Source organism: Marmota marmota, unplaced genomic scaffold (genome assembly GCF_001458135.2).
Source record: "Marmota marmota marmota unplaced genomic scaffold, marMar, whole genome shotgun sequence".
NCBI lineage: Eukaryota > Metazoa > Chordata > Mammalia > Rodentia > Sciuridae > Marmota > Marmota marmota.
In genome coordinates, this window is record NW_025999961.1 from 4,916,274 (window position 1) to 4,930,817 (window position 14,544).

The 14,544-nt window shown below is 37.8% G+C and overlaps 1 protein-coding gene across 3 annotated transcripts in view; it reads left to right on the forward strand.

Annotated features, from left to right (window-relative positions):
- C1qtnf3 (C1q and TNF related 3) overlaps positions 1-4,501 on the forward strand; it is a 21,562-nt gene extending 17,061 nt beyond the window's left edge. For all 3 annotated transcript variants that reach the window (XM_048802922.1, XM_015496421.2, XM_015496420.2), the window contains exon 6: positions 2,410-4,501. In XM_048802922.1, the coding sequence (XP_048658879.1) occupies positions 2,410-2,569 (160 nt within the window). In that variant the 3' untranslated portion in view covers positions 2,570-4,501. The remainder of the gene's footprint in view (positions 1-2,409) is intronic.
- Positions 4,502-14,544: the final 10,043 nt, after the last annotated feature.

Genomic DNA, 14,544 nt, shown 5'->3' on the forward strand with positions numbered 1-14,544 from the left:
AAATAGGGCTGAGGATGTGGCTCAACCACTGAGCCACATCCTCAGCCCTATTTTGGATTTTATTTAGAGACGGGTTCTCATTGAATTGCTCAGTGCCTCACCATTGCTGAGGCTGGCTTTGAACTTGCAATCCTCTTGCCTCAGCCTCCTGAGTCACTGGGATTACATACTCTCCTGTCCCCTTTTTCAGAGACAGTCCTATTGATGACCTTCTCCACCATCACCCACACTGGCAGGTGGAGAGAGTTGGGAGTAGGTCCCTTTATTTGGACTGTGCTGCTCTTCTGATATTTAGCCCAGCAACCTGGTCCTAGTTATGCTTGGGAGAAAATATTTCCAAAACAAATATACTTTGCTCTGATGTTATCTTAGGATGTAGGAGAGAGGCAGAGAGCCAACTTGTTTCCTATAGCTAAATAGGCTAAGAGTTATCTATGAAAAACTTTGTGGCTATTATTTATCACATGTTATTTCTGGTGACTTGTGATGATTTCTGTTTCCTTCTGGAGTCTGGCCTGAATGAAAAGATGTATTTGGAGTGCCAAAAGAGGAAAAGATGAGTTAGAGTAGGTGAACTTGCTGTAAGAATTATACTGTGGTCTAAGTCAGAGTATAGTGCCTCAAACATGCTAGAATTCTGTTTTTCTTGATCAGTTCAAGACAAGGGTTACAGGTTGGAGAGGGAGGAGGGTGGTAGAAAAAGTAGAAGAGGCAACTATGGTTGGGCAAGGTTTTTTTTACCCTTCTGTTTTTTGATGGATTCAGGCTGACAAAAGCAGTTCTTCCATCTATAAAACTGACTTCTAAATTCTCATGGTCATTGTTATTGTCAGAGTCAGAAGGAAGAAAGAACAACAAGCTTGTAGAAATTCTTATGCACAGGGCATTTCTGTTCAGGGAACTTAATCACATTGTTCCTAACCCAACCAATGCAAAGGCAGCAAGGAAATATAATGCAGGTCTTATGGGGAAGGCGAGAGTCAATTTTGCTTAACATCTAGCTTCCTCTGCCCTATGGCTTCCAAATGTCTGCTGAGCCCTTCTTTCTACATGTAGAGTACACATCTCCCCATCTCTATCCCCCCTAGGGAGAGAACATCAGCCACAGTTCATGCATCAAGCTTCAATCCAGAATCTGGCAATGAGCAGTCCTTCTTATCAAGTCAATCCATTAGCTGCTTCTCTCTTTGGCCCCCAATTCTTTCCTCTGGGAAGTTTTCTTTGTCCATTTTTCTTTGGCTACATCTAAAAGATGAGTAGGCCTTCTAAGGGATCTTTCACCATCTATGTCCTGGTGGTACAAATCAGAGCTAAATCAAGTATCCCAAGCCTGTTTTAGCCCTGGCCAGATCTTTGATATTACATTTCTTCAGAAACCTAGAAGACGTTTGCTTTGTTTGCTACCAGTCCGTTACATGTGTTAGAAATCTCACCCAACACACTTTGCTTGACAGGTAGTTTTTCAGCCTATTACTCCTTTGATTACTCTTGCTTCTGCCTTGTTCTCAATTTAATGGCAGTAACCAAGAGGTCTTTTAAACTAATAGATTTGGGTAGAAAAGCAATATTCTCCATCCATCAGATTATCCCAGCACTGTCTATTTGACTCGATTAAAATTCTTAATGGGAAAACACCAACTTGATTCTGCTGTTCCAGGTGTAAAAGCACTTGACCTTGTCAATCTTGTTAGGCCTCCACTGTCCATACTCTGTTTTAAACAAGTCAGTTCTTGTCTGAACTCATCTTTTGTAGAAACACCTTCTAAAGGCAGCAAAGAGTGTTTTGGCTTTCTCCGATCATGCCCCTTACTTAGTGAGCAGGCATTAGATAGACCTTCCATGCTGTCTTGTATTTTCCCATATGTCTTACCACAGCATGGTATCTATCTCCAGCTTTCCAGTTCATCATATTTGTCTCCTCCCAGCTCCCTGCCTGACCATGTATTTTTAGTTGGGTTACAGCAGCACTTCCTTTACTACCAATTTCTGATTAGTTCAAGAAAGTTAGACTGCTCTAACAACAACTCAATGTAATGGCTCAAACAGAACTTTCTTTCCTTTGTTCATCCAGGATAGATATCCTGGGTGAGTGTTCCAGCCTAGGGCAAGAGCGAAAGAGCTCACTACACCTAGTAGTCTTTAAGAAGCCAGACTTCTACATATGGCTTCCTTCTAGTCATTGCCACCAATGTTTCAGATAGGCAGAAGGCAGAAGGAAAAAGAAGGAGTGTTTGTGAGACTTTTATTGGCCCTTACTAGAAGTGTCACATGCCATTTCTGCTGACATACCATGGAAAATTTATCACACAACTATATCCAAATGCATTTGAGAAAGGGAGGCTAGATTTTGGTAAAGAGTTGTCTGTGCAATGCAAAGACTGAGTAGTTTGTGCCTCTTTTTCTTTTCAGCTATGAAACAAAGGGGAAATCAGATACATCCAGCAACCATGCTGTGCTGAAGCTGGCCAAAGGGGATGAGGTTTGGCTGAGAATGGGCAACGGTGCCCTTCACGGGGACCACCAGCGTTTCTCCACCTTTGCAGGCTTCCTGCTGTTTGAAACTAAGTAAACAGATGAATAGAACAGCTTTACTTTGAGAAAGATTTATAACTGAGCTGGAATTGTTATGGGTATAACGAACATTAAAGTTGAGGGTTCTACATGCTGTTTTTTTTAAAAAAATATATATATATTGGTTACACAGCTGCACCAACAATACTGGATGACTCAGGGCTCAGAAGAATACACCACAAAGTAGTCTTCTCAGATGACCCTGATGAATATACTTAGCACTTTTATCACTCTTCCCTAGGCAATTAAGAGGGAATTGTTCATGTTGCAGGTTGGAAATAATTGTCCCCATCAGAGGAATCATTTACAAAGAATTTTGGTACTCTGTTTTTAGTAGTAGTTTTCAAGAATCCCTGAAATTTCCAGTTCATTATTCATTGACAATGATCATGATGTGGTTGGGGCAAGAATAGGAACACTTGAGGACCTAGGTACTAGAAACATTTGTGGGTCCAGTGGGTCAATATTAATGAATAAAGCATAGTTTTTTTTTATTATTTCCAGATAGCTTTTAGATAATAAATATACAAACAGATTGTAAATATATGTTGCCCCAAAATAATTGGTTCCTTCTGTTTTATAAAGTTACATTTGTAATTAAACTCTGATTTCTAATAATTTACACCTAGAAATGGAATTTTCTCTTGATATGAAATTGGGTTTATCAGATTTGGCCTATCAGATTGACTCTTGCTATTGCAATTTTTGGATTGCAATAGATCTTTGCTGAAAAGTCAGCAAAGATGAGCTTAGGTCAATATAGGGCAGATGTTAGTTTATGCCTTCTTCTTAATTTGGAAATTACCCAATATATTTATACTTTACACATAATATGTTAAGTTGAAAGAACTATAAATTTTGTTATATACTGTCAAACTAATACACACAAAATATAAAGTTATTTCATTTCATTTGAGTTATACAATAAAATATCCTAACCATTTATTCAACAAAAATGATATGACTTTCTTGATTATAACATTGAATCAATGTTCACAGAACAGTGTGATGTACTAGAGATTACAGGAGGTACTACTTGGGTTTTGCCTAACTCTCTCTACTCCAAAGTCTATTCTCAAAGGATTAGATTTGTCACCAAAACAACATTTATAAGAATATGCTGTAAGTTCTGAAGATGATATCCATAGATAGCACTCCAAATTTGTTTATTTTAGATGAAATATCATTGAAATATGTGTTTAGCCTAATGTTGGATCATATCTAAAGTGCCTGGTGAAATTCCATTTTGAAAAATAGTATATCATGAATTAAACTTGATGTGGTGCCACCTTAATATATTTTCTATTACAGTTTGAATTTACACAAAGGCTTTTAAACTATGGGTTTCCTGTATTGATTACCCTATAGCCAGAGGCAGAGTATTGAGTGAGCCTGCCCTATTAGTGAACTCAGTGTTATCCATACTCAGTTTAGCCTTTGACCCTATCCTTTTGATGCATAAATGTGTTTAAATTCTTCCCAAATCCACATGTAATGCTCTTTTAAAGCTATATTATTATCTATAATGTGCATAATGTTTTTGTTGTTTTATAAATATGTTTTTCCCCACAGGGCTTTAGGACCATGAGGTTGAGTCTTCCTATGAGCAACTGTCATAAATATTTCATAAAGGTGCATTGCCAATAGATATCTGAAGGTTGCATGTTGGCCAAAGAGATTTCATATTTGAACAGTATATACTACCTATGAAATGCCTTACAGGAAGATTTTGACCTAGCTTCAAATATAGAAAAATATAATAGGCATATGTGAAAATAAACAAACCTTTGTTATATGTGTTGATTTTTTAATGTTTTTAATGAAGTGTTATAGTCATCTAATTGTAAGCAAGGTGATTAACACAAAGCAAAGAGATATATACGAAAATATCTTAAACTTTGATTCAATAAAACATGATATGACTTCCTCAGTTAGTGTTCACTGAGCAGTTTTGACATACTAGGGTTTGTACCAGGTGCCACTTGGTTTTTACCTCACCTTCCCCACACCCAAATCTCTTCTCAAAGGATTAAATTTGTCATATCATGCAGACCTTGTGAAAAGCCATAGAAATCAACAATGAGGGCACAGAGCAGGGTCACCTGTCTCCAAAAAACTGCACTTGTCATTTATTTCATTGTTAGAACTTTAACTCGGTCACATATTGATGTTTAGATAAAATGTGAATATCTCTGAGGGGACTGGATCTTTATCACACCTGGTCTTTCTATATTGTGCCCAAATTCTGATTTTCATCCTAGTAGAAACACTGGTTTGGTTATAGGTAGGTGGGAAACATTTTGGTCTTGCCAATGCTTCCCAGATATGAAGGAAAGTGATTCCCAATGGTGATGGGAGAAGGCCAAAATGGTTATTAATGCTTTCACAATTGTACCCATGACCACAAGGGTACAGTAGTCTCTCCTTACCTATGGTTCTGCTTTCTGCAGTTTCAGTTATCTGTGATAAACAGAGGTCCAAAAATATGAAATGGACAATTCCAAAAATAAACAGTTCATAAGTTTTAAATTGGCTGCCATTCTGAGTTCTGAGTAGTATGATAAAGCCTCATGCTGTCCTGCTCCCCGCCGCCCATGACAAGAAATATCGATTTGTACAGTATATCCACCCCTGCCAGCCCCTCAGCCATCTAGTCACTGCCTCAGTTCACAGATCAGTTTTCATTCTATAGCAGTGCCTGCAATCCAGTACCCCCACCCCGGGTTGTTTTTTTGTTTTTTTACTTAATAATGACCATAAAGTACAAAATCAAAGATGCTGGCAATTCAGATATGCCAAAGAGAAGCCATAAAGTTCTTCCTTTAAGTGAAAAGGTAAAAGTTTTCAACTTCATAAGAAAAAAAAAAAGTCATATTCTGAGATTTCTAAGAGCTACAGTGACAATGAATCTCCTAATCGTGGAATTGTGAAGAGGGAAAAAGAAATCTATGCTAGTTTTGCTGTCATACCTCAAACTACAAAAATAGTTATAGCTCCAGTATATTTAGTATTTAGTTAAGAGGGAAAAGGCATTAAATTTGTATGAATGTATGTATAGGAAAAACATAGTATATTTAGGGTAAACCTTGCTGTGGTTTAGACTAACCTATTAAGCTGAGTGCTATTTGATCTTTTGAATATTGAAGGAATTTTATTGAATTTTTTATGAAAAAATTCTAAAGTCAAAATAAAATTAAAATAAATTCAAACCAGATAGAATGCACAAATATAAATTCCAAAAGGTGTGATTAAAATTGACAAACATCTACTTAGTGCAAGATATTGTACTATTCCTGGAGTTACTAAGGTATTTAAAGTACAATTTGTACCTCCTGAGTTTTCGACCTAACAGGAGGTAATAGATTAAAGGCAGGTAAGGACATGGATAATTTAAAAACTAAAAAACAGTCATGGAAGGCAAAGGGCCGGGCACTCTCAGAAGTAAAAATCTACATCCAGATGAGAGTGTGAAAGAAACTTGTGGAAAAGATAAGTCTTGCTGCCAGAGACAATTTCTTATTTTGTTATGTTTGGAATGAAATCTTCAAAAATATCTTCTTGTCTTCGGATAATTAAAAAAACACTTACTATAGAAAAAATATAAAATACATGTATTTCATATACAATTTAGTCATCCCATCAAACATTAAATAATATTAACACTTTGAAATACTTATTTTAATATATTTCTTCATATGTTTATTGCTTTTATTTTTAAGCTGGTAATAAAACAAATGGACATTAGATTTTTTACATTTTATACATTTTACATCTTGTTATGGTTTGACCTAGCATGTTAGGAATACTCTCAAGATCTATTGAGGAACTGGGTGTGGTGGCACATGCCTGTAATCCCAAGGGATCAGCAGGTTGGGACAGAATGATCACAAGTTTGAGGCTAGCCTCAGCAATTTAGGCTAAGCAACGTAGTGAGACCCTGTCTGAAAGACTAAAACAAAAATGGCTGGAAATGTTACTCGGTGGTAACCACCCCTGGGTTAAATCCCCAGTGTCAAGACAAATAAACAAGAAGAACTATTTAGGATTTGAAAACATAATTTTAATAACTGCATAATTTATTTAACCTTTTTGTTTGGGGAGATTTTTGTTGCACTTCCAGTTTTTTAAAAAAATATCATTATAAATAAAGTATCGTGAACATTCTTTGTTTAAAAAAAAAACTACATGTCCATAAAATTATTTCCTATGGTTGAATTTTTAGAATTATTTGGTTAAAAGGTCTAGACAGTTTTAAAGCTATTAGTAATGTCAAATTTAAAAAACAACAACAACAACATAGACTTAAGTAAGGAGAGGCTAATCCAAAAGAATTATTGCAATAGGGAGAAATTTCTGACTTTGAGATTTGCATCCCAGAGGTCAGGGAGAAATGGACTTTTTTTTTTTTTTTTTTTTTAACACGGAGGGGTAAACAAGGCTACAGAGAACCGAGGGCAGGAGAATGGAATGAGAGGTGACAGCCACCATGGGGCAGTTGACCAGGGGATGCTCTTTCCCCAAGGTTGGTCAAGTCTCCTGAGGGGTCATTAAGCAGATAATGCTTCATGTTTGTGTGCTCAAGGTGGGGCAAACCTTAGGGGAATCAGGGAACGAGAAACGTTTTTTTAGTTTGATCAAGTCAAGTTTGTCTTTTGACCTGATTGAAAGTTTAACAAACTGTTCCTTAAAGCCAAAGACAGTTGTCACTCTGCCTCTCATTTTAGTTTGACGACTGTTTGGTGTTACTCACACTAACACTGTGAGTAGAGAAAAAGACCCTCTCCTACTGGTGTAGGGGAGCCATGTTTTAGGCAAGTTACCAATGCTTGTGTCTAAGTTTCTTCATTAGTCAAACTGGATCATCCATTAGCATGTACCTCAAAGGGTTGTTATAAGGTATAAATCAGTTACTGGGTACATTAATTATCTATAAATACTTAACAGATATATGGAATTAATAGCTTAAAATAACATACACTTATTATTGCACAATGTCTGTGGTAAGGAGTCTAAGTGTTCCTTTGCTGGATCCTTTGTTTCAGAGTATCTCAAAGGGCAGCAATAAAGATATTGGCCAGAGCTTGGTCATCTGAAAGCTCTTCCTGGAAAAAATCTGCCCAAGCTCCTTCAGGTTGTTGGCGGAATTCAGAACTCAGTTCCTGGAGGATGGTTATGAAATAGGTAGGCTTTCAGGGGAGAGAAAAAAAGATCCTTAAGTAGAGGCAGATCTGCATCTATAAGCATGACCAGTCTTGCTCAAGCCTTTAGTTGTGCAAAACCTCCAGGGTATGTTTGTAACAGATCAACTAGAACTAACATGTAATCAAGCCAGGTGCTGTGGCATGTGCCTGTGTTCTCAGCGATTAGGGAGGCTGAGGCAGGAGGATCTCAGTTCCAGGCTAGCCTCAGCAACTTAGTTCAGGAAACAAACTGGTCAAGAAGCAGCAAGTAGCACTCAGAGGAGAAGAACTCCAAACTTTATGTCAGTGGGCCCACAGGAAAACAAAACTCCAAATTCTGAGCCCTGATCCACGGTTTCTCACAATATTTATAGGTTTTTTGGCATTATCTTAGACCAAGTCTTATCAGTTTTTTTTTTATCTTTGTATCTTTTTGCTGATGATATGATTCTAAACCTAGAAGACCCTGAAAGTTCTACCAGAAAACTTCTAGAACTAGTAAATGAATCCAGCAAAGTAGCAGGATACAAAATCAACACTCATAAATCAAAGGCATTTCTGTATATCAGTGACAAATCAGCAGAAATGGAAACAAGGAAAACTACTCCATTTACAATAGCCTCAAAATAATAATAATAATTGGGAATCAATCTAACAAAAGAGGTGAAAGACCTCTACAATGAAAACTACAGAACACTAAAGAAAGAAGTCAAAGAAGACCTTAGAAGATGGAAAGATCTACCTTGCTCTTGGATAAGCAGAATTAATATTGTCAAAATGACCATACTTCCAAAAGCACTATACAGATTTAATGCAATTCCAATCAAAATCCCAATGACATTCCTCATAGAAATAGAAAAAGCAATCATAAAATTCATCTGGAAAAATAAGAGACCCAGAATAATTAAAGCAATCCTTAGCAAGAAGAGTGAAGCAGGTGGCATCGCTATACCAGACATTAAACTATACTACAGAGCAATAGTAACAAAAACAGCATTATATTGGCACCAGAACAGACTGGTAGACCAATGGGTACAGAATAGAGGACACAGAGACTAACCCACAAAATTATAATTATCTTATATTAGATGAAGGCACCAAAAACATACATTGGAGAAAAGATACCCTCTTCAAAAAATGGTGGTAGGAAAACTGGAAATCCATATGCAACAAAATGAAATTAAATCCCTATCTCTCACTATGCACAAAACTCAAAATGGATCAAGGACTTAGGAATAAAACCAGAGACCCTGCTTCTAATAGAAGAAAAAGTAGGCCCTAATCTCCATCATGTGGGATTAGGCCCCAACTTCCTTAATAAGACTCCTTTGGTGCAAGAATTAAAATCAAGAATCAGTAAATGGGATGGACACAAACTAAAAAGTTTCCTCTCAGCAAAAGAAACAATCTGTGAAGTGAACAGAGAACCTACATTTTGGGAGCAAATCTTGGGAGCAAACCCCTCACACATCAGATTGAGCACTAATCTCTAGGATATATAAAGAACTCAAAAACCTAAGCACCAAAGAAACAAATAACCCAATCAATAAATGGGCCAAGGACCTGAACAGATATTTCCCAGAAGAGGATATACAATTGTTACCGATGTTGACCGGTGACGAGTCCTTGCTTCCCCAGTGTTGAAGAATAACACCAGAGAAGCACGCCGAGGCAAGGTCAGAGTAGAAATTAGAAGTTTATTAAAGGACAGCAGAAAAGACTTCTCCCAGAGGAAGAAGGGGACCCAAGAGGTGGAATCCGTGGAAGTGCGGTTGTTTCCCCTTGCTGGGAGCCATTAGCCAAGTAGGTATGACAATTTCCTTGACAGCGTACCCCATGTTGCAGTGACATTGAATGTAGGTGACCTTGCTCAAGGACCAAGGCGGATTAGGGCGTTCCCGGTTTAGGTTCCAGGTTTAAGGTTTAAGATTATTCCTGCTGGGAATAGGGCGTATCTTGCTGCCTGAGTTCCCCCTTGAGTTCTCAGACAGTATATTTTGGAGATAGAAGCCCAGTGGAGTGGATTTGGGCAGAGAATGTGGATTTGGGTAGAGAACGTGGATTTCCCCAGAACGTGATTGTAGACAGCTGGTGTGAGTTCGGGAATAAAGAGTTGCTGTTTGAATCTACAAGCTGTGTGGTGGCTCGTGATTGTATGCCCAGCCAGACTGCGGCATCCCCTTTTTATAGTTCTTTCAGTGATGGTCCATAGGTTGGAAGACCTGAGGGGTGGGACACAGGTGGGCCAAAGAAGTAATCTGGGCAGGAAGGACTTCATTAACACTTCTTTGGGATGGGCTATCTTCAAATCTGCTGGGGCTGTTCATTAACATTTCTTTGGGATGGACTCTGGGCCTAGGGCTTTTCTGGGGACTTCATTAACATTCCATGAGTTGTCCTGCGTTTCCGGAATTCATTCTCAACATGGCCTCCATTTTAGATCTTACTCAATATTAGACCCTATTTACCTAACTACACTGACTACCTAATTTTAAATCTGGCTTCACAATCAATCAACAAATATATAAAAAATGTTCATCATCACTAGCAGTTAGAGAAATGCAAATCAAAACTACTCTAAGATTTCATCTCCCTCCAGTCAGAATGGCAGCATTATGAAGACAAACAATAAGTGTTGGCGAGGATGTGGGGAAAAGGCACACTCATACACTGCTGGTGGGTCTGAAAATTGATGCAGCCAATATGGAAAGCAGCATGGATATTTCTTGGAAAATTGGGAATGGAACCACTATTTGACCCAGCTATCCCTCTCCTCCGTCTATTCCCAAAGGACTTAAAAATAGCTTACTACAGGGACACTGCCACATCAATGTTTATAGCAGCACAATTCATAATAGCTAAACTGTAATGCCCTTCAATAGATGAATGGATAAAAAAATGTGGCAAATATACACAATGGAATATTACTCAGCAATAAAAGAAAATAAAATCATGGCATTTGCAGGTAAATGGATGGAGTTAGAGAAGATAATGCTAAGTAAAGTTAGCCAATCTCAAATAGCCAAATGCCAAATGTTTTATTTGATATAAGGAGGCTGATTCATAGTGGGATAGGGAGACAGAGCATGGGAGGAATAGAGGAACTCTAGATAGGGCAGAGGGGATGGATGAGAAGGGAGGGAAGGGGCATGGGGTTACAAATGATGGTGGAATGTGATGATCATTATTGTCCAAAGTACATGTATGAAGATACAAATTGGTGTGAATATACTTTGTATACAACCAGTGATATGAAAAATTGTGCTTTATATGTGTAATAAGAATTAATCTACAGGGGGCGGGGCTAAAGGCCTTTTGCAGGGTCTCTAACATAAAGCATGCTTACAGAAACAGATAAGAATAAAGGGCTCTTTTCACAGGCATCTATTACATTTCAAGAGGGAGTAATCAGACTCCCAGGGCAGTTATTTACAATTCAAAAGGTAGAGACCCAAGGTTAATTAGGCTTCCTGGAGAAAGACTGAGAGAGGGGAGAGTAACTGACCCCTTCCCCAGGCATTGGTTTCTTTTCATAATGTTTTTAAAATTTCATTTCATAACCAGGTCTCATTTTGTCATCACATAGTGAGACCCTCTGCAACTTCACAAGACCTTGTCTCAAAATTTAAAAAATGAAATAATGGATTGGGTATGTAGCTCAATGCTACCTATCCCGCCCCATTCAATAACCAGTATCAACAACAACAACAATAAAGACGACAACAAAATAATCAATTTAAATCTCACCAGATTCAAAGACTTCTACAATGTATCCACAGATGATTTACTTCTATACTGTTTAGCCAAAAATAAACATTCTGCACCCCGGATATCAAATGATTGCTATGGTATTTGAGTTTCAAAGGAGCTTGCCAGAGAAGCTGCACATTTCTTTCCAAGAGAATCATGTATATAATCAGAAAGCTCAACCCTGAAGGTGTCACGCATCTTCTCTTTCCTGAGAGACAAGGGCTACTCATACTCTGCTTTTGGGATGTATATACCTTGGCTGTCCTTAAATCTTTGCTTGTGTTTGCTTTTGGCATGTCCTGGAATAATTTTCAGCAACAATTTGAAAAGCCTGCCCTCACTGAGGTGAGGTCCCATTTTTCTTTTGAGGGAACTGCTTGGATGCCTGCCTGGTGACAGTAGGACTAAAGGTCTCAGTGCAATGCTGGCTATTGTCTGGGAGCTGCCTCAGGCTGCTTGTCCCATGCCTATTTCCAAAGGACTGCTGACTTCATCAAAGCACGTAAGCTGGGAAAACAATAGATAGACATCTATAGCCAACAAGACAAAGCTTAAAATAATTTGGAACCTAATTATGGACGTAATAACCCTTTATCTTTGTACTATCCTATTAATTAGAAGCAAATCACCAAACCAGCTCACACTCAAAGGGAAAGAATTACACAAAGGCATAAACACCCTGAAGTAAGGGTCTTTTGAGGACATCTTAGAGTCAGCCTGACACCATTTCTGCCTCTAGATGTTAAAGATCCAAGTTCCCTTTATATGCAAAAGTCATTCATATGCTCTCAAGTCCCCAGAGATCTCATGCCATAAGAGCATCAAGTCCAGAATATCATTCTCTATATTAGATGCAGATTATGAAATAGGCTTCTTGGATGAAGTTCTTCATCCAGATCATTGAGTATATTTCCTTTAGATCCACTGATTCATGAAATTAAAGAGACAAGTTATTGGCTTTCCTGTAGAATACAATAGTGGAGCAGGGAAATGAATAAGTATAGACATACCTATTTAAAATAAAGGACTGGGCATGGTAGTGCATGCCTGTAAAGCCCCTAATTTTGGAAGCTGAGACAAGAAGACTGCAAACTTGTGGCTAGCTTCAGCAACTTAATGAGACCCTGTTGCAAAATAAAAAATAAAAAGGGCAGGGACTGTGGCTCAGTGGTTAAGCACTGAGTGGTTAAGCACCCCTGGGTACTTAAAAAGGAAGGGTAATTGGTACCAAAACGGGGAGGGTAATCCAAGGGGAAGGGACACAGGCAAAGGGACTGTAAATGCTGTTGGTCAGATATTCAAAGTTCCTTATTTGTCTTCAAGAACTACAACATTTCAGTATGCATTTCAGTGAGAGGTGGGTCTTCCTTTCTTTCTTTTTTGGCTGTACTAGGGGTTGAACCCAGGACATTGTATAGTTGAGCCACACCTCCAGCCCTTTTTATAATATTTTATTCTAAATTGCTTAAGCTGGCATCAAATTTCAATCCTGCCTCTTAAATTGCTGGGATTACAGGCATGCACCACCACATCCACCTACAGGAGGATTTAAAAATATTATAACAACAAAAAGAATATTGTAAGTGTAAAAAGAAGTTATTTCTCCAATATCATAGACTATTCAGTCAGTACTTAATATTATCCCAATTCTCTCATGAATAGCTTCCTATGTTTGTTTAATGCAATATTTAATCTTTTTATTTTATAATATTTTGTGTGTATATTTTATTTTGTAATAATATAAATATATAATATTTTATAATAATATAAAATATATTTTGTTTTATAATAAATTTTATAATAAAACCCAGAGCCTCATACATGTTAGGCAAGTGCTCTACCACTGAGTTGTAGACTCAGTCTTTTTTATTTTATTTGAGTCAGGGTCTTGCTAAGTTGCTCAGGCTGGCCTTGAACTTACTATCCTCCTGCTTCAGCCTCCCAAGTAACTGGGATTACAGGCATAGCTATGGCCCCAGGCTTAAATCAGAATTTCAAAACATGATTTATACACTACATTTGATTGTTGTATATAAATTTTTTAAAATTATGCAATGATTTCTTATTTCTTTGACGTTTGCTTTCTTACCTTGTGACTTTCACTAATTATATCCTCTGGTGTTACATGTCATTTTTCTCTATTGCCTGTATGCCCTTATAAATAGGTAGATAATATGCTTGGTTAGATTTAGGCTCAAAATTTTTGCAGGAAAATTTCCTGGTGTTGTCTGTTGCAGCATACTGGCAAATAAATAAATAGGCAAACAAACACATTATATATATATATACACACACACACACACACACACACACACACACACTATAATATCTTTTGTGATATTAAAATTGATAAGTTCAGGATGTCTCAGATTCATATTTTATGAAGTTCCCTGTTATGGACTGAAGTTTGTTTACCCCCCAAATTCATGTTGAAATCCAAATCCTCAGTGGGATGATACTTCTTGAAGGGGTGTTATGGCTTCAATAGGAGGTGTTTTCCAAAAGCTCCTGTTTAATGCAGGAATGTTCAGAGGTGAAATGTTTGGATTATGAAAGCTGTAATCTAATCAGTCCATCTTAGTTTGGGTGGTAACTGTAGACAGGTGGGGAATGGCTGGAGGATGTGGGTCATGGGGGAAAACCTTGAAAACATGTCTTCTCTATGTCCCCTTCTCCCTATCCATGAGGTGAGCAGTTTTCCTCTGCCACACCCTTCTGCCATGATGGGCTCCCTCACCTTGAACCCAAAGCAATGGACTAGTTGGACCATGGACTAAACCTCTGAAACAGAGAGTTAAAATAAACGTGACTCCCTCTTAGCTGTTACTGTCAGGTACTTGGGTCACAGCTATGAAAAGCTGCCTATTCCAGGGGCTCTTTGGAGGTTAGGCCAAGAAGGTAGAGGTGATGAGATTAGAGCCCTTCTTTATGAAATCAGGAAAAGGACCCTCACCAAGAACTAAAACTTGCCACGACCCCAATTTTGGGCTTTTTTTTTTTTTTTTTTTTTTTTTTTTTTTTTTTTTTTTTTTTTTTTTTTTTT